General features: G+C 50.3%; 3 protein-coding genes across 8 annotated transcripts in view; 2 read left to right on the forward strand and 1 right to left on the reverse strand.

Annotated features, from left to right (window-relative positions):
* The window catches only part of LOC140473202 (uncharacterized), a 101,008-nt gene that overhangs the window by 41,506 nt on the left and 40,127 nt on the right, over positions 1–19,375 (reverse strand). The gene's annotated exons all lie outside the window — the stretch shown is intronic.
* On the forward strand, positions 2,077–6,476 carry LOC140473199 (uncharacterized). 4 transcript variants are annotated; one of them, XM_072567579.1, is made up of 2 exons: positions 2,077–2,128; positions 3,873–6,476. In XM_072567579.1, the coding sequence occupies exon 2, from the start codon at positions 4,243–4,245 to the stop codon at positions 5,881–5,883; it is 1,641 nt and encodes a 546-aa protein (XP_072423680.1). In that variant the 5' UTR covers positions 2,077–2,128; positions 3,873–4,242; the 3' UTR covers positions 5,884–6,476. The 4 variants fall into 4 exon arrangements, with proteins under 4 accessions (XP_072423680.1, XP_072423682.1, XP_072423681.1 ...); XM_072567581.1 differs by lacking the exon at positions 2,077–2,128 and adding an exon at positions 2,231–2,814; XM_072567580.1 differs by lacking the exon at positions 2,077–2,128 and adding an exon at positions 2,231–2,656.
* On the forward strand, positions 11,047–16,042 carry LOC140473200 (uncharacterized). 3 transcript variants are annotated; one of them, XM_072567583.1, is made up of 2 exons: positions 11,047–11,139; positions 13,720–16,042. In XM_072567583.1, exon 2 carries the CDS (start codon positions 14,127–14,129, stop codon positions 15,630–15,632), a length of 1,506 nt encoding a protein of 501 aa, XP_072423684.1. In that variant the 5' UTR covers positions 11,047–11,139; positions 13,720–14,126; the 3' UTR covers positions 15,633–16,042. The 3 variants fall into 3 exon arrangements, with proteins under 3 accessions (XP_072423684.1, XP_072423686.1, XP_072423685.1); XM_072567585.1 differs by lacking the exon at positions 11,047–11,139 and adding an exon at positions 11,393–11,414; XM_072567584.1 differs by lacking the exon at positions 11,047–11,139 and adding an exon at positions 11,632–11,738.

The following is a 19,375-nucleotide window of genomic DNA, read 5'->3' on the forward strand; positions in this document are numbered from 1 at the left end:
CTGGTTCAAGTGAAGACTGTCCTGTTTGTACAAGTCCCACCTTCCCCAGAATGAGCCCCAATTATCCAAAAACCTGAAACCCTCCCTCCTGCACTATCCTTGCTGCCGCATGTTCAGCTGATATCTCTCCCTATTCCTTGCCTTGCTATCACGTGGCACGGGTAACAAAGCAGAGATAACCATTCTGTTTGTTCTAGCCCTCAGCTTCCACCCGAGCTCCCTGAAATCCTGCCTTACATCCCGATCCCTCTTGCTGTGGGAGATTAGAAATGTTGTTTTTTGCAGAGGAGGCGAAGTGGGGGGAAGGGAAGCGGAATTCTTGTAGCATGTAGCGTACGTAATGAATATAGAGGGTCTTTTAAAGAAAATAGTTTTACGCTAGGAAATAACTTTAAAGTGTTGTAGTTGACCACAAAAAGAAGCAGCAGGGACATTTCACAATAAAGCTTTTAGTATGATAAGAGAAACTGGATAAAAGAACAAGCTGTAACAAACAAGGAACAAAGAATGCAGACAAGGACAGCAGGATGGCCAGATAAGAAAATTACTAATAAGTGAGGTAATCAGCTTATGATAAGATGGGAAAAGGGAGGTGTGATTCAGCAACTTGTAAACTGAATAAGAAAGCGAACATGCTCTGTTTTGGCACACATTTCTGCTCAATTGCAGAAGCGTCCGGTACTTGTAAGACTGTAATAAATTGTTCTTGTTTCCAAGGCTTTGTCTCAGGCTGATTGATTTGTGATTGAGTTCTGTTTCTCACATTTCTACCTATGTCATTGGTACCTACATGGACCATGACTTGGGGTTGGAAACCCTCTCCCTTCAGGACTCCAAAGATACGATCCGAGACATCACGCACCCTGGCACCTGGGAGGCAACACACTAACCGCGAGTCTTGTTAATTCCCAACAAAAGTTCTATCTGACCCTCTAACTATCGAGTCCCCAATGTCTAACACTCTCCTCCTTTCCCTCCTTCCCTTCTGGTGCAACAGGGACAAGCTCTGTGCCAGAGACTTGGGCCCCAGTGCATACCCCTGAGTTATGCAGTACCCACTGACTTATACAGAAGGAAACACAAATAAGTCGTCCCTCCTCTCCCATTAACCTCTGCTCTCCAACTTCAAATTTAAAACCTCAAATCAGTGACTCCCCACTCCTGGATTGCTGCTGCTGCTGAAAAACAGAAAATGTCACCTGCTTTTTTGCGGTTAGCACTGCTGCCTCACAGCGCCAGAGCCCCGGGTTCAATTCCACTCCCCCCCCCCCCCCACATCTCCGCGGATATCCTCCCACAGTCCAAAGACGTGTGGGTTAGGGTGAATTGGACACGCTAAATTGCCCCGTATTGTTCGGTGACGGGGAATGGGGCTGGGTGTTTTGCTCTTCGGCGGGTCGGTGTGGACTTGTTGGGCCGAAGGGCCTGTTTCCACACTGTAGGGAATCTGATCTAAAGTTCTGGAATTTATATATTGATGAACTGAAACCTGCAACCCCTTCTAAAAGATGAAGGAATCAGCAGCGGTCCAGGTTTGTTCCAAATATTGCATCGGTTGCATGACACTGTGATGTTTTGCTATTAATTCTGTGTCTTATGATCCTGCAGCACAGCCACCCGCAGAAGGAGCAGCGCTGCAGAAGCGAGTGCTTCCAAATACACCTGGGTGGGCGGGGTTTACCAGAAGGGGCGGGGTTTAGCGGGTGGGCGGTGCTCATGGACGTGTATCGTGAGGTTCGCGCGCTGACAGGCGGGAATAGGCTGGAGGCGCGCGGCTTTGTGGGCGGTTGCGCGTGAGGGAGGGGGGCGTGGTTTTGACGCGCGCGGGGATCGCGGCGAAGGGGTGGGGTTTGGTCCAAGGGGAGGAAAGAGGTTTGGTTCACAAAGGCGGGGCTTTGTCCCGAAGCGGCGGGGCTTACGAGCTGCGTTCGGAAGGGGCGGGGTTTACGAGCTGCGTTCGGAAGGGGCGGGGTTTACGAGCTGCGTTCGGAAGGGGCGGGGTTAAGGTGTCCCCTGGGCGGAGGAGGGGGCGGGACCAAGACCTGGTGCAATGGGCGTGGCCATCCCGAAGCCGGAAGTCTGCCCGCGGCCTGTTTCTTCCGCTGGAGCCTCGCCTGCAGCAAGTAAGGTAAAGCTTTATCAATATTTCTTTTTACAGAGTTTGTATTTAATAACCAGTAATGGATACTCAATATCATCATAAAGTCCCAAAATGCAATTCATTTCAATCCATTGCAGATAAGCACTAAGAGTTAATTTTCTACAGGATTCAACAGGTGGGAAGTAAAACCTGGAAGGGGCCATCCCAACGAGGGTGGAGACCTTTGCCAGTCCAGTTCTTGACGAGCACCAACGAACCAGGGTCTACCCGTGACGAGGCTGAAAGGGAGGGAACATCGCTGTAGGTCACACACTCCTGGGAGTGAAAGACACACATAACACTAGTTAGAGCAAGAAGATAACCAAACATTGCTTCGGTCATGTGGTGGACGTGGACTGAGAAGGGAGGCGAATTGTTCCAAAGGGGACGGAGGGGGTGACCAGAGAGACTCTCAGCTGGAGACAGTCGTGTCTTGCCCGCAGACATGGATCGCATCTGGAATAAGGCCACAGGGATTAACATAACCAGGAGAGGCCAGATTCGGCCATTAATTTGGTAAATTTAGTCTTGAGTCTGGTTAAAACATTCAACAAGGCCGGCCGCCTGCGGATGATAAGCACCGTGCAGTTGCCGACAAATACGAAGCTGGGAACAGAGTTCTCCGTTAATATTACATGCAAAGTGTGGTCCATTGTCTGAGCTAATGAACGCAGGTATACTGAAGCGGGGAATTATTTCCTTAAACAAAATCTTCACCACAGTCTCAGCAGTAGTGTTAGGAGGAGGGTAGACTTCAATCCATTTCGAAAAGACATCAACAATAAGCAAAACATATTTATAGCAACTCAACTCATTTCTCCAACTCAATGAAGTCCAGTTGAAGTGTCTCCAAGGGACCCTCCAGCAAGGGAGTTCTGCAGCAGACCTGACGCTTTCAACGTGGAGTCGCTTGAGTGATGAAGTGAGCTGCCAGAGGAAGTGTTGGGTGCTGGTACGATGACAAGTTAAAAGGCTCCTGGATGAGCATCTGAATATGAAGGGTTCAGATGGGTCAGGGCCAAGTGATGGCAAATGCAACTGCACTCATAGAGATGTACAGCACAGAAACAGACCCTTCGGTCCAACTCGTCCTTGCTGACAAGAGAGCCAACCCAATTTAGTCCCAGCTGCCAGCACCCGGCCCATATAGGGGCCAAGTGATGGCAAACGTGACTAGATTAATTTAGGATATCTGGGCAGGTTGGGCCAAAGAGTCTGTTTCTGCGCTGTGTGACCCTAATTGTCTTCAGTGAAAGCAGAAGTGTGGTGTGAAGGCTGGACCTTCAGAGCATGTTCTGCCCTGACTGGAAGCAGAAGAGTTTGACTGAAGTGTGTTGGTGTTAATGCCTTGATGTCTCATTTTGATCCCATTTTGTGTCTGGTCCTTCCTCGAGAAGCTGCATTGCAGGTTCACCCTGAATTGACACTTTATTTTTGCTTCCCAAAATCAGACCTGCTCATTCTCAGCAGGATCCCAGTGTTGTGAAAGATATTAACTTTCAGGTGGAGATGTCAGTCTTGATGTTTTTGCTTTTTCTGCCCCTGTACGATCCTGAATCAGCACCTTCAGGGGAATTAGTTAGAGCGGAGTGAGAACAGAGGTGAAAGGAGAGTGGGATGGTACTTTCAGTTTTGTGGAACAACAAAAGATTATTCCACAGAAAGTAGAATTGCTTGTTCTGAATTTCTACCCTGCACTGATAGTGATGACTTTTGTAATCTGTTTTTGCAGAGTATATGAAAATCTGAAGACTGAAGTTTCAAAATCAACAGATGAAATGCTTATGCCCGAAACATTGACTCTCCTGTTCCTCGGATGCTGCCTGACCTGCTGTGCTTTTCCAGTGCCACATTTTTTGACTGACTCTCCAGTGTCTGCAGTCCTCACTTTGATGTCAATGTCTGACAGTCTCTGAATCCATCGGGACCGCAACTATTTTTGACTGTGATTTCTGTGAGAGGGAACCACACTTTTTGGTTCCTCTTTGAGGACGTTTTCAGCGCACTGTGCGTGGAGCCTGGAACAGTTATACGGCCTGGGAAGGGGACTTCACGGCAGGGAGGGGCTCTACACGTGTTTGTGTGCAGCTGAAGCTGTGGCTATGGAGAAACCTGAGGAATCCCGCCCTGTGGAGGAACCGTGGAAGTGTGGCGACTGTGGGAAAGGCTTCCGTGTCCCATCTGCCCTGGAGACACATCGGCGCAGTCACACCGGGGAGAGGCCATTCCCCTGCACTGATTGCGGGAAGGCCTTCAGACATTCCTCCCACCTGTTGGCCCACCAGCGGGACCACACGGGGGAGAAGCCCTTTAGCTGCCCAGAGTGTGGGAAGGCCTTCAGCACATCCTCCCACCTGCTGACCCACCAGCGTGTCCACACGGGGGAGAGGCCCTTCAGCTGCCCAGTGTGCTTGAAGGCCTTTACCCAGGCCTCCACCCTGCTGACCCACCAGCGGGTCCACACAGGGGAGAGGCCCTTCAGCTGCCCAGAGTGCGGGAAGGCCTTTACCCAGGCCTCCACCCTACTGAGGCACCAGCGTGTCCACACGGGGGAAAGGCCCTTCAGCTGCCCCAAGTGTGGGAAGGCCTTCAGCGACTCCTCCACCCTGCTGAGGCACGGGCGTGTCCACACCGGGGAGAGGCCATTCACCTGCTCTCAGTGCGGGAAGGGCTTCACCTGCTCCTCCCACCTGCTGACCCACCAGCAGGTCCACACGGGGGAGAGGCCCTTCACTTGCTCTCAGTGCGGGAAGGGCTTCAGGTATTCCTCCCACCTGTTGAGGCACCAGCGTGTCCACACCGGGGAGAGGCCCTTCAGCTGCCCCGAGTGCGGAAAGGCCTTCAGCAATTCCTCTACCCTGTTGGCCCACCAGCATGTCCACACCGGGGAGAGACCGTTCACCTGCTCTCAGTGCGGGAAGGGCTTCACCTGCCCCTCCCACCTGCTGACCCACCAGCGGGTCCATACGGGGGAGAGGCCCTTCAGCTGCCCCGAGTGCGGGAAGGCCTTCAGCAATTCGTCCCACCTGTGGAGCCACCAGCGTGTCCACACGGGGGAGAGGCCCTTCAGCTGCCCCAAGTGCGGGAAGGCCTTCAGCGATTCCTCCTCCCTGCGGAGGCACCAGCGGGTCCACACGGGGGAGAGGCCGTTCACCTGCTCTCAGTGCGGGAAGGCCTTCAGCGATTCCTCCCACCTGCTGACCCACCGACGGGTCCACACGGGGGAGAGGCCCTTCAGCTGCCCCGAGTGTGGGAAGGCCTTCAGCAATTCCTCCACCCTGCTGACCCACCAGCAGATCCACACGGGGGAGAGACCGTTCACCTGCTCTCAGTGCGGAAAGGGCTTCACCTGCTCCTCCGCCCTGCTGAGGCACCAGCGTGTCCACACGGGGGAGAGGCCCTTCAGCTGCCCCGAGTGTGGGAAGGCCTTTACCCAGGCCTCCACCCTGCTGAGGCACCAGCGTGTCCACACGGGGGAGAGGCCCTTCACTTGCTCTCAGTGCGGGAAGGGCTTCAGGTATACCTCCCACCTGCTGACCCACTGGCGGATCCACACGGGAGAGAGGCCCTTCAGCTGCCCCAAATGCGGAAAGGGCTTCAGCACATCCTCCTCCCTCCTGAGGCACCAACGGATCCACACGGGGGAGAGGCCGTTCACCTGCTCTCAGTGCGGGAAGGCCTTCACCTACTCCTCCCACCTGCTGACCCACCAGCGAGTTCACGTGCCATCGCAGGGGGATTGAAGGAGTGACGGCCGAGTGCCATTATCGATTGGACTATCAACCAGGTTCCGGGGACTCCCGGGTTTGAATCCCGCCAAGACAGACGGCAGAATTGGTATTCGGTCAGAAATGTGGAGTTTGGAATCTAACGATGAGACCGTTTCAGGGAGGGGGTGGTGCAGGGGAGAAAGCCCCCATCTGATTCCCTCTCTCCCTTGTTAGGGAAGGGAACCACCATTGGGGGAAAGGATTCACTCAGTCGTTCCAGCTGCATCCTTTACCCGGTCTGGTCTACACCTGACTCCAGACCCACAGCAGTCTGGTTGACTCTACACTGCCCCTTCCTGGCAAATGAGCGGGGAGAAACTTACTTGGAGACAGGGTATGGGTTAAAATTGCTGAGTGAGGCAATACTTCCTCCGGGTTACGGATGTACCAAGGATCCAATAACAAAGGGACAACTTGGTGCTGACCAATAGTAAAGACAGTGAGGGGAGGGGGGTGCACTTTCACGTTGAGCTGTTCAAAAAGCACCTGCTGTTTCTCTGCCTTTTTGCTAGGGGGATCTGAAGCTGTAACAAAGTTGAGTTGCAATAAAGGTTACCTGAACTTACTGCCGGGCTCAGACTCTCATTGAAAGCTTTGAGCTCCAAGAGGTTTTTGTTTTAAAGCTGCTCATTTCTTTCAGCCTCCTGCACTAAGTTTAGAACATGGAACATAGAACAGTACAGTGCAGAACAGGCCTTTCAGCCCTCGATGTTGCACCGACCTTTGAACTATTCTCAGCTTGTCCCCCGACACTATCCCAAAATCATCCACGCGCTTATCTAAGGATTGTTTAAATCTCCCTAATGTGGCTGAGTTGACTACCTTAGCAGGTAGGGCATTCCACGCCCTTACCACTCTCTGCATAAAGAACTTGCCTCTGACATCTGTCTTAAATCTATCATCCCTCAATTTGTAGTTATGTCCCCTCGTACAAGCTGACATCACCATCCTAGGAAAGAGTCTTTCACTGTCTACCCTATCTAATCCTCTGATCATCTTATATGTCTCTATCAAATCCCCTCTTAGCCGCCTTCTTTCCAATGAGAACAGACCCAAGTCTCTCAGCCTTTCCTCATAAGACCCTCCCTCCAGACCAGGCAACAACCTGGTAAATCTCCTCTGCTCCTTTTCCAATGCTTCCCATATCCTTCCTGAAATATGGGGGCCAGAACTATACACAATATTCCAAGTGTGGCCGCACCAGCGTTTTGTACAGTTGCAGCATGATATTGCGGTTCCGGAACTCAATCCCTCTATGAATGAAACCTAACACACCGTATGCCTTCTTCACAGCACTATCCACCTGGGTGGCAACTTTCAGGGATCTATGTACATGGACTCCAAGATCACTGCCTTCCTGTTATTCTTCCCAAAGCGAATCACCTCACATTTAGCTGCATTGAACTTCATTTGCCACCTCTCAGCCCAATTCTGCAGTTTATCCAAGTCCCCCTGCAACCTATAACATTCTTCCAAACTGTCCAGTACTCCCCCCACTTTAGTGTTTTCTGCAAATTTACTAATCCATCCACCTATGCCTGCATCTAAGTCATCTATAAAAATGACAAACCGCAATAGTCCCAAAACAGATCCTTGTGGCACACCACTAGTAACTGGACTCCAGTCTGAATATTTTCCATAAACCACCACTCCCTGCCTTCTTTCAGAAAGCCAGTTTCTAATCCAAACTGCTAAATCACCCTCAATCCCATGCCTCTGCATTTTCTCCAACAGCCTGCCATGTGGAACCTTTACTGAGGTCCATGTACACCATGTCAACTGCCCTACCTTCATCTCCATGCTTGGTCACCTTCTCAATAAACCCAATGAGGTTTTGTGAGACACGATCTGCCCTTGATGAAACCATGTTGATTATCTGAAATCAAATTGTTGCTTGCTAGATGATTATAAATCCTATCTCTAACATTCCTTTCCAAAAGCTTTCCAACAACAGATGTAAGGCTCACTGGTCTATAATTACCTGGGTCATCTCTGCTGCCCTTCTTGAACAAGGGCACAACATTTGCAATCCTCCACTCTGGTACTAAACCTGTAGACAATAACGACTCAAATATCACAGCCAAAGGCTCTTCTATCTCCTCACTCGCTTCCCAAAGAATCCTCTGATAAATCCCATTCGGCCCAGGGCATTTGTCTACTTTCACTCCTTCTAGAATTGATAACACCTGTGTGCAACTAACCTCGATCCTTTCGAGTCTAATATCTCGTACCTCATTCTTCTCCTCTACAATATTCTCTTTTTCCTGAGTGAAGACCGATGAGAGATATTCATTAACACCTCTCCAATCTCCACAGGGCCCAGACTCAACTTCCCACTTCTGTCTTTGACTGGCCCTATTCCTACCCTAATCATCCTCTTATTCCTCACATACCTATAGAAAGCTTTAGGCTTCTCCTGTATTCTATTTGTTAAAGACTGCTCATGTCCTCTCTTTGCTCTTAACTCTCTCTTTAGATCCTTCCTCGCTGATCTATAATTCTCCATCACCTCATCTGAACCATCTTGCCTCATCAACACATAAGCCGTCTCCTTCTTTGTAACAAGAGACGCAATTTCTATTGTAAACCACGCTTCCCTTACCCTATAACTTCCTCCCTGCCTGACAGGGACATACCTATCAAGGACACACAATATCTGTTCCTTAAACCAGCTCCACATTTCAATTGTCCCCATCCCCTGCATTTTGCTACCCTATTCTATGCATCCTAACTCTTGCCTAATTGCATTATAATTGCCCTTGCCCCATCGATAACTCTTGACCTGTGGCATGTTCCTATCCCTTTACATCGCTAAATGAAACCTAACTGAATTATGGTCACTCTCTCCAAAGTGCTTACCTTCCACTAAATCAAACATCTGGCCTGATTCATTTCCAAGCACCAGATCCAGTGTGACCTCCCCTCTTGTTGGCCCTTCGACATACTGTGTCAGAAAACCCTCTTGCACACACTGGACAAAAACTGATCCATACGATGTACTAGAGTGAAAGCATTTCCTGTCAATGTTGGGGGAGGTAAAGTCCCCCCTAATGACCATCCTGTTCCTTTCACTCCTACCCAGAATAATTTTTGCTAATCCTCTCTTCCACCTCCCTGGAACTCTGCGGAGGCCTATTAAAAAAAACTCCAAGCAGTGTAACGTCTCCTCTCCTGTTTCTAACCTCAGCCCACATTACCTCAGTAGACGAGTCCTCATCAAAAGTTCTGTCAGCCACCGTTATACTATCCTTGACTAACAAGGCCACACCTCTCCCTCTTTTACCGTCTTGGCTGTTCTTCATTAAAGATCAAAACCCTGGAACCTGCAACATCCATTCCTCACCCTGCTCTATCCATGTCTCCAAAATGGCCACAACATCCAAGTCCCAGGTACCTATCTGTGCTGCAAGCTCACCTACCTTATTGTGGATACTCTTGCATTGATGTAGACACACTTCAAACCACTTCGCTGTCTGCCAGCACATTCCTGTGACCCTGAAATCCTGTCCCTGTCCTTCCTGCTCTCATCCTCCTGTGCATTGCAGCTACACCCCTGGTTCCCATCCCCCTGCTGAGCTAGTTTAAACCCACCCGAATAGCACCAGCAAATTTCCCACCCTGGTTCAAGTGAAGACTGTCCTGTTTGTACAAGTCCCACTTTCCCCAATTATCCAAAAACCTGAAACCCTCCCTCCTGCACCATCCTTACAGCCACGTGTTCAGATAATATCTCTCCCTATTCCTTGCTCTGCTATCACGTGGCATGGGTAACAAACCAGAGATAACCACTCTGTTTGTTCTAGCCCTCAGCTTCCACCCTAGCTCCCTGAAATCCTGCCTTACATCCCTATCCCTCTTTCTACCTATGTCGTTGGTACCTACGTGGACCATGGTTTGGGGCAGGACACCCTCTCCCTTCAGGACCCCAAAGACATGATCCAAGACATCACGCACCCTGGCACCTGAGAGGCAACACACCAACCGCGAGTCTTGTTCGTTCCCAACAAACCTTCTATCTGACCCTCTAAGTATCGACTCCCCAATGACTAATACTCTCCTGCTTTCCCTCCTTTCCTTCTGGTGCAAGAGACCTGGGCCCCAGTGCATACCCCTAGTAGGACGTTTTCCCCCCTCAACAGTACCCTCTGACTTATACAGCAGGAAGAAAATAAAAATAAGTCGTCCCTCCTCTCCCAGGAACCTCTGCTCTCCAACTTCAAATGTAAAACCTCAACTCAGTGACTCCCCACTCCTGGGTTGCTGCTGCCGCTGAAAAATAGAAAACGTCACCTGTTTTTTTTGTGGTTAGCACTGCTGCCTCACAGCACCAGAGCCCCGGGTTCAATTCCCCTCCCACGTCTGCGCGGATATCCTCCCACAGTCCCAAGATGTGTGGGTTAGGGTGAATTGGCCACACTAAATTGCACCATTGTATTAGGTGACGGGGAATGGGGCTGGGTGTTTTGCTCTTCGACGGATCGGTGTGGACTTGTTGGGCCGAAGGGCCTGTTTCCACACTGTAGGGAATCTGATCTAAAGTTCTGGAATTTATATATTGATGAACTGAAACCTGCAACCCCTTCTAAAAAATGAAGGATTCAGCAGCGGTCCAGGTTTGTGCCAAACATTGCATCGGTTGCAAGACACTGTGATGTTTTGCTATTAATTCTGTGTCTTATGATCCTGCAGCACAGCCACCCGCAGAAGGAGCAGCGCTGCAGAAGCTAGTGCTTCCAAATACACCTGGGTGGGCGGGGTTTACCAGGAGGGGCGGGGTTTAGCCTGGGGGACGGGTTTTAGCGGGAGGGCGGTGCTCATGGGCGGGGCGTATCTCGTGAGGTTCGCGCGCTTGTAGGCGGGGCGAGGCTCAGCGGACGATGCGGCGCGTCCAGCGTGGACGCGCGCGGCTTTGTGGGCGGTTGCGCGTGAGAAAGGGGGGCGTGGTTTTGACTCGCGCGGGGTTCGCGGCGAAGGGGTGGGGTTTAGTGCAGGAGGGGAAAGAGTTTGGTTCCCAGAGGCGGGGCTTTGTCCCGAAGCGGCGGGGCTTATGACCTGCTTCAGGAAGGGGCGGGGTCTATGAGCTGCGTTCGGAAGGGGCGGCGTTGAGGGGTGACGTTGGCGTAGGAGGGGGCGGGACCGGGACCTGGGCCAGTGGGCGTGGCCATCCCGAAGCCGGAAGTGTGCCCGCGGCCTGTTTCCTCTGCTGGAGCCTCGCCTGCAGCAAGTAAGGTAAAGCTTTATCAATATTTCCTTTTACAGAGTTTGTATTTAATAACCAGTAATGGATACTCAATATCATCATAAAGTCCCAAAATGCAATTCATTTCAATCCATTGCAGATAAGCACTAAGAGTTAATTTTCTACAGGATTCAACAGTCTCAGCACTAAAATGGTCTCACAAGGGAACGGCTGTGAATGTTATCACTTGGTGTCCTGTTCACACAGATTCACTGATGCTGAGGCAAACGTTCTTCATTGCCTTACAGCATCCTGTTCTCACTTGGTGAGCCCAGGTGTCCCTATCTTTAAGTTCTCTCCTCTTTCTGAGCTTTCCTGCCTGTTTATTTTCTAGTGCAGTAAATGTATTCAATAATTCAGCATTACATTTTAGTCTGAATGTTTAAAGACAAGTTTTAATGCTATAGACTTCATCACCCAGATGCCCACACTCTCATTCCTCCCTTTGATTGCACCACGATCACTGAAAGAGAAGGCTAGTCCAAACGAATGCCCTTCAAGGTGGTCCAGCCATCAACATCCTGTAGAGCAGCACCACCATCTTCACAGCTCATCTGGTCATATTTATCATCACCATCGACACGTGTGGGTGAGCCATCAGATCGCGAAAGGAACATCTTCTGGGGCAAATCTATATCGCTAAGGGACCTCATAAGCCTAGCAATTAAATAGCTAACAATACCAATACCGACAAACAGACATAGCTAAACCGATAAGCCAATTGTACCATCGGCCCAATCTGCAGTTTCCCCAACTGGTCCCTTCAGTCATTCTGTCACGGAATACCTGGATCACTTCTTGTATCTTAGTTAATATTGCCAGTGAGATTGGGAATGCCCATAGTGCGTTTATCTTGGACAATGGTGCTGACCTCACCCTCCCAGGCGAGTATATAGTCTAAGGCACACCGATTCTGCACAGAGTAAAGACACAGGTCTGATAATCCCAGTCTACTCTGATTCAGAGCCTCTTTACTCTTATTTCCTCAAATGGTCAGGCCACAAAAGAGGGAATTGAGGTTCTGTTGACTTGTCACCCCTGCCGATCCTTCCAACCTCAGGGTACTCTGGATTCCCCAGCCTATCGGGTGTCCTGTATTGTCACCCAGTTCCGTGGGATCCTTTCAGTTGGAGCAAGGTTGGCTGAGGTTCCATCGACTTGTCCACTGGCCTGGACAAGGTACTGTTGTGGGAACAAGGACTCCGATAGTGACCTTATGAGGGACATCTTTGCCATCCAGGACAAGGAAATTGGTAGCTTTACCTTAGCTGAAGAAATAATAGTCTGGTTTGGTGTATATTAGGGAGAGTTTGTCAAAATAGGTTACCGAAATGTTACAGTAGGGGGTCTGGTCAGGTCTACAGTAGGGTCAACGTTTTGGAAGAGGAGTCGCTTTAGCACTGTACAAAATGGGCCAAGTGACTCGAGCACTCGCACGGTATGGGAGATAATGGTCCTCAGAATGCTGTTCCCATTGGGCTCTCCCTTAGCTCTATTGTTCATGGTCTTGGTGACAGTATCTGGTTCTGACAAGAGAAAAGGCCTATAAATGCACAAGGGAAGGGTTCCGTTCCAGGTCCATGTGCCACATAAGGCCTGCTGTACCCCAGGCAGTATTACACTGGCTGTTTGTATACACAGACCGGAGGTATTGGAAAGTGATATTTCTCTTCAAAGGATCGGCAGTAGGAAGTCTGACAAATAGAATGGAATCGGGGACTGATTGGTGCGGCTATTCAATTGACAACGGTGCAGTTGGACGCAAGCTGAGCGCCCAGCGACTGTGACCGTCGTAGGGGTGGGAAGTAAAACCTGGAAGGTTTCTCCGTTCATATTACATGCAAAGTGTGGTCCATTATCTGAGCGAATGCACGCAGGTATACTGAAGCGGGGAATTATTTCCTTAAACAAAATCTTCATCACAGTCTCAGCAGTAGTGTTAGGAGGAGGGTAGGCTTCAATCCACTTCAAAAAGATATCAACAATAAGCAAAACATATTTATAGCAACTCAACTCAACTCATTTCTCCAACTCAATGAAGTCCAGTTGAAGTGTCTCCAAGGGACCCGCCAGCAAGGGAGTTCTCGTAGAGAGCATGTTCTGCCCTGACTGGGAGCAGAAGAGTTTGACTGAAGTGTGTCGGTGTTAATGCCTTGATGTCTCATTTTGCTTCCACCTTCCCGGGGTCATTAACCATTTTGTGTCTGGTCCTTCCTCAAGAAGCTGCATTGTAGCTGAATTGACACTTTTTTATTGCTTCCCAAAATCAGACCTGCTCACTCTCAGCAGGATCCCAGTGTTGTGAAAGATATTAACTTTCAGGTGGAGGTATCCAAAATTCAGAGAGATGTCAGTCTTGATGTTTTTGCTTTTTCTGCCCCTGTAAGATCCTGAATCAGCACCTTTAGGGGAATTAGTTACAGCGGGCTGAGAACAGAGGGGAAGGGAGAGTGGGATGGTGCTTTCAACATTGTGGAACAGCAAAAGAATATTCCACAGAAAGTAGAATTGCTTGTTCTGAATTTCTACCCTACACTGATAGTGATGACTTTTGTAATCTCTTTTTGCAGAGTATATGAAAATCTGAAGACTGAAGTTTCAAAATCAACGGACGAAGGGCTTATTCCCGAAACATTGACTCTCCTGTTCCTCGGATGCTGCCTGACCTGCTGTGCTTTTCCAGCGCCACATTTTTTGACTGACTCTCCAGTGTCTGCAGTCCTCACTTTGATGTCAATGTCTGACAGTCTCTGAATCCATCGGGACCACAACGATTTTTGACTGTGATTTCTGTGAGAGGGATCTACACTTTTTGGTTCCTGTTTGAGGACGTTTTCAGCATCAGTGGGACTGGACGAGAGATCCCACTGTTGCAGCGAACTGTGTGTGGAGCCTGAAACAGTTATACAGCCTGGGAAGGGGACTTCACGGCAGGGAGGGGCTCTACACGTGTTTGTGTGCAGCTGAAGCTGTGGCCATGGAGAAACCTGAGGAATCCCGCCCTGTGGAGGAACCGTGGAAGTGTGGTGACTGTGGGAAAGGCTACCATTTCCCGTCTGCCCTGGAGACTCATCGGCGCAGTCACACGGGGGAGAGGCCATTCCCCTGCACCGACTGCGGGAAGGCCTTCAGACATTCCTCTCACCTGTTGGCCCACCAGCAGGACCACACGGGGGAAAGGCCCTTCAGCTGCCCAGAGTGCGGGAAGGCCTTTACCCAGGCCTCCACACTGCAGAGTCACCGGCGTATCCACACAGGGGAGAGGCCCTTCAGATGCCCAGAGTGTGGGAAGGCCTTTACCCAGGTCTCCACCCTACTGAGGCACCAGCGTGTCCACACGGGGGAAAGGCCCTTCAGCTGTCCTGAGTGCGGGAAGGCCTTCAGCGATTCCTCCACCCTGCAGAGTCACCAGCGTGTCCACAATGGGGAGAGGCCGTTCACCTGCTCTCAGTGCGGAAAGGGCTTCACCTGCTCCTCCAACCTGCGGAGCCACCAGCGTATCCACACGGGGGAGAGGCCCTTCAGCTGTCCTGAATGCAGGAAGGCCTTCAGTAATTCCTCTGCCCTGTTGAGGCACCAACATGTCCACACGGGGGAGAGGCCATTCACCTGCTCTCTGTGCGGGAAGGGCTTCACCTGCTCCTCCACCCTGCAGAGTCACCAGCGTATCCACACAGAGGAGAGACCCTTCAGCTGCTCTCAGTGCGGGAAGGCCTTTACCCACGTCTCCTCCCTGCTGACCCACCAGCGTATCCACACGGGGGAGAGGCCGTTCACCTGCTCTCAGTGTGGGAAGGCCTTCACCTGCTCCTTCAACCTGCAGACCCACCAGCGGGTCCACACGGGGGAGAGGCCCTTTAGCTGCCCAGAGTGTGGGAAGGCCTTTACCCAGGTTTCCACCCTGCTGAGGCACCAACGTGTCCACACGGGGGAGAGGCCCTTCAGCTGCCCCGAGTGCGGGAAGGCCTTCAGCAATTCCTCCACCCTGCTGACCCACCAGCGGGTCCACACGGGGGAGAGGCCATTCACCTGCTCTCAGTGCAGGAAGGGCTTCAGGTATACCTCCCACCTGCTGACCCACCGGCGGGTCCACACGGGAGAGAGGCCCTTCAGCTGCCCCGAGTGTGGGAAGGCTTTCAGCACATCTTCCACCCTGCTGAGGCACCAGCGGATCCACACGGGGGAGAGGCCGTTCACCTGCTCTCAGTGCGGGAAGGGCTTCACCTACTCCTGCAACCTGTGGAAGCACCAGCGAGTTCACGTGCCATCGCAGGGGGATTTAAGGAGTGACGGCCGAGTGCCATTATCGATTGGACTATCAACCCGGTTCCGGGGTCTGCCGGGTTCAAATCCTGCCACGACAGATGGCAGAATCGGTATTCGGTCAGAAATGTGGAGTTCGGAATCTAACAATGAGACCGTTTCAGGGAGGGGGTGGTGCGGGGGAGAAAGCCCCCATCTGATTCACTCTCTCCCTTGTTAGGGAAGGGAACCACCATTGGGGGAAAGGATTCACTCAATCGTTCCAGCTGCATCCTTTACCCGGACTGGTCTACACGTGACTCCAGACCCACAGCAGTCTGGTTGACTCTACACTGACCCTTCCTGGCAAATGAGCAGGGAGCCACTTACTTGGAGACAGGGTATGGGTTAAAATTGCTGAGTGAGGCAATACTTCCTCCGGGTTACGGCTGTAACAAGGATCCAATTACAAAGGGACAACTTGGTGCTGACCAATAGTAAAGACAGTGAGGGGGACGTGGGACAGGGGAGGTGTGGTGTGTGCACTTTGACCTTGAGCTGTTCAAAAAGCAACTTCTTTTTATCTGCCTTTTGGTGGGGGAATCTGAAGCTGTAACAAAGTTGGGTTGCAATAAAGGTTACCTGAACTTACTGCCGGGCTCAGACTCTCATTGAAAGCTTTGAGCTCCAAGAGGTTTTTGTTTTAAAGCTGCTCATTTCTTTCAGCCTCCTGCACTAAGTTTAGAACATGGAACATAGAACAGTACAGTGCAGAACAGGCCTTTCAGCCCTCGATGTTGCGCTGACCTGTGAACTATTCTCAGCTTGTCCCCCTACACTATCCCACAATCAACCATGTGCTTATCTAAGGATTGTTTACATCTCCCTAATGTGGCTGAGTTGACTACCTTAGCAGGGAGGGCATTCCATGCCCTTACCACTCTCTGCATAAAGAACTTGCCTCTGACATCTGTCTTAAATCTATCACCCCTCAATTTGTAGTTATGCCCCCTCGTACAAGCTGACGTCACCATCCTAGGAAAGAGTCTTTCACTGTCTACCCTATCTATATCTTATATGTCTCTATCAAATCCCCCCTTATCCGCCTTCTTTCCAATGAGAACAGACCCTCTCTCAGCCTTTCCTCATAAGACCCTCCCTCCAGACCAGGCAACAACCTGGTAAATCTCCTCTGCACCGTTTCCAATGCTTCCCACATCCTTCCTGAAATATGGGGGCCAGAACTATACAGGATATTCCAAATGTGGCCGCACCCGTGTTTTGTTTTGTTGCAGTGTGATATTGCGGTTCCAGAACTCAATCCCTCTACGAATGAAACCTAACACACCGTATGCCTTCTTCACAGCACTATTTACCTGAGTGGCAACTTTCAGGGATCTGTGCACATGGACTCCAAGATCACTGCCTTCCTGTTATTCTTCCCAAAGTGAATCACCTCACATTTAGCTGCATTGAACTCCATTTGCCACCTCTCTGTCCAATTCTGCTAATCCATCCACCTATGCCTGTATCTAAGTCATTTATAAAAATGACAAACCGCAGTAGTCCCAAAACAGATCCTTGTGGCACACCACTAGTAACCAGACACCAGCCTGAATATTTTCCATAAACCACCACTCGCTCCTCTTAGTTCAAGTATCTGTAATAAGATTAACATTAGAACAACAGCAGGATTCAAAAACCCAACTGGACAGGGTCCACTCCTTTTCATGAGATTCCAGGATTCTCTCCTCCTCTTTCCCCACTTTTGATTGGTGCGGTCAATCAATTCTCAATGGTGCAGTTGGACCCAAGCTGAGCGCCCAGTGACTGTGACCGCCGTAGGGGTGGGAAGTAAAACCTGGAAGGGGCCATCCCAACGAGGTTGGAGACCTTTGCCAGTCCAGTTCTTGACGAGCACCAATGAACCAGGGTCTACCCGTGACGAGGCTGAAAGGGAGGGAACATCGCTGTAGGCCGCAAGCTCCTGGGAGTGAAAGGCACACATAACATTGGTTAAAGCAAGAACATAACCAATCATTGCTTCGGTCATGTGGTGGACGTGGACTGAGAAGGGAGCCGAATCGTTCCAAGGGGTACGGAGGGGGTGACCAGAGAGACTCTCAGCTGGAGACAGTCGTGTCTTGCCCACAGACATGGATCACATCTGGAATAAGGCCACAGGGATTAGCATAACCAGGAGAGGCCAGACTCTGCCACTTATTTGGCAAGTTTAGTCTCGAGTCTGGTTAAAACATTCAACAAGGCCGGCCGCCTGCGGATGATAAGCACCGTGCAGTTGCCGACAAATACAAAGCTGGGAACAGAGTTCTCCGTTAATATTACCTACAAAGTGTGGTCCATTGTCTGAGCTAATGCACGCAGGTATACTGAAGGGGGGGAATTATTTCCTTAAACAAAATCTTCACCACAGTCTCAGCAGTAGCGTTAGGAGGAGGGTAGGCTTCAATCCACTTCGAAAAGACATCAGCAATAAGCAAAACATATTGATAGCAACTCAACTCATTTCTCCAACTCAATGAAGTCCAGTTGAAGTGTCTCCAAGGGACCCTCCAGCAAGGGAGTTCTCGTAGAGATACTTGAACTAAGAGGTGGGGGATCGCCTACCCACTGACCTGTTTGATCACGTACAACATCCTGATCGGGAAAGCCACTGACTGAGTATCGATGCGATCTGGAACGATCTGAGATTATCCTGGTGTCATCTGGTGCACCAGACCAGACGCTTTCAACGTGGAGTCGCTTGAGTGATGGAGTGAGCTGCCAGAGGAAGTGGTGGGTGCTGGTACGATGACAAGTTAAAAGGCTCCTGGACGGGCATCTGAATATGAAGGGTTCAGATGGGTCAGGGCCAAGTGATGGCAAATGTGACTGGAGTCATAGAGATGTACAGCACAGAAACAGACCCTTCGGTCCAACTCCGTCCTTGCTGACAAGATAGCCAACCCAATTTAGTCCCAGCTGTCAGCACCCGACCCATATAGGGGGCAAGTGATGGCAAATCTGACTAGATTAATTTAGGATATCTGGGCAGATTGGGCCAAAGGTTCTGTTTCTGCGCTGTGTGACTCTAATTGTCTTCAGCGAAAGCAGAAATGTGGTTGTGAAGGCTGGACTTTCAGAGCATGTTTTGCCCTGACTGGAAGCAGAAGAGTTTGTCTGAAGTGTGTCGGTGTTAATGCCTTGATGTTTCATTTTGCTCCCACCTTCTCGGGGTCATTAACCATTTTGTGTCTGGTCCTTCCTCAAGAAACTGCATTGCAGGTTCGCCCTGAATTGACACTTTATTTTTGCTTCCCAAAATCAGACCTGCTCACTCTCAGCAGGATCCCAGTGTTGTGAAAGATATTAACTTTCAGGTGGAGGTATCCAAAATTCAGAGAGATGTCAGTCTTGATGTTTTTGCTTTTCAGCATCTTCAGGAGAGTTAGTTAGAGCGGAGTGAGAACAGAGGGGAAGGGACAGTGGGATGGTGCTTTTAATTTTGTGGAACAGCAAAAGAAAAGAATATTCCACAGAAAGTAGAATTGCTTGTTCTGAATTTCTACCCTGCACGGATAGTGATGACTTTTGTAATCTGTTTTTAACAGTGTATTTGAAGATCTGAAGACGGAAGCTTCAAAATCAACAGATGAAGGCCTTACGCCCGAAACATTGACTCTCATTTGATTGGGATGCTGCCTGACCGGCTGTGCTTTTCCAGTACCACACATTTTGACACTGACTCTCCAGCGTCTGCAGACCTCACTTCAACGTCAATGTCTGACAGTCGCTCAATCCATCGGGACCGGAAACAATTTTCAACTGAGTCTGAGAGAAGGAGCAAAGTGTTTTGGTTCCTGTTTGAGGATGTTTTCAGCATCAGTGGGACTGGATGAGAGACCCCACTGTTGCAGCGCACTGAGTGTGGAGCCTGAAACAGTTATACAGCCTGGGAAGGGGAATTCAGGGTGGGGAGGGGCT

Source organism: Chiloscyllium punctatum, unplaced genomic scaffold (assembly GCF_047496795.1).
Source record: "Chiloscyllium punctatum isolate Juve2018m unplaced genomic scaffold, sChiPun1.3 scaffold_547, whole genome shotgun sequence".
Lineage (NCBI taxonomy): Eukaryota > Metazoa > Chordata > Chondrichthyes > Orectolobiformes > Hemiscylliidae > Chiloscyllium > Chiloscyllium punctatum.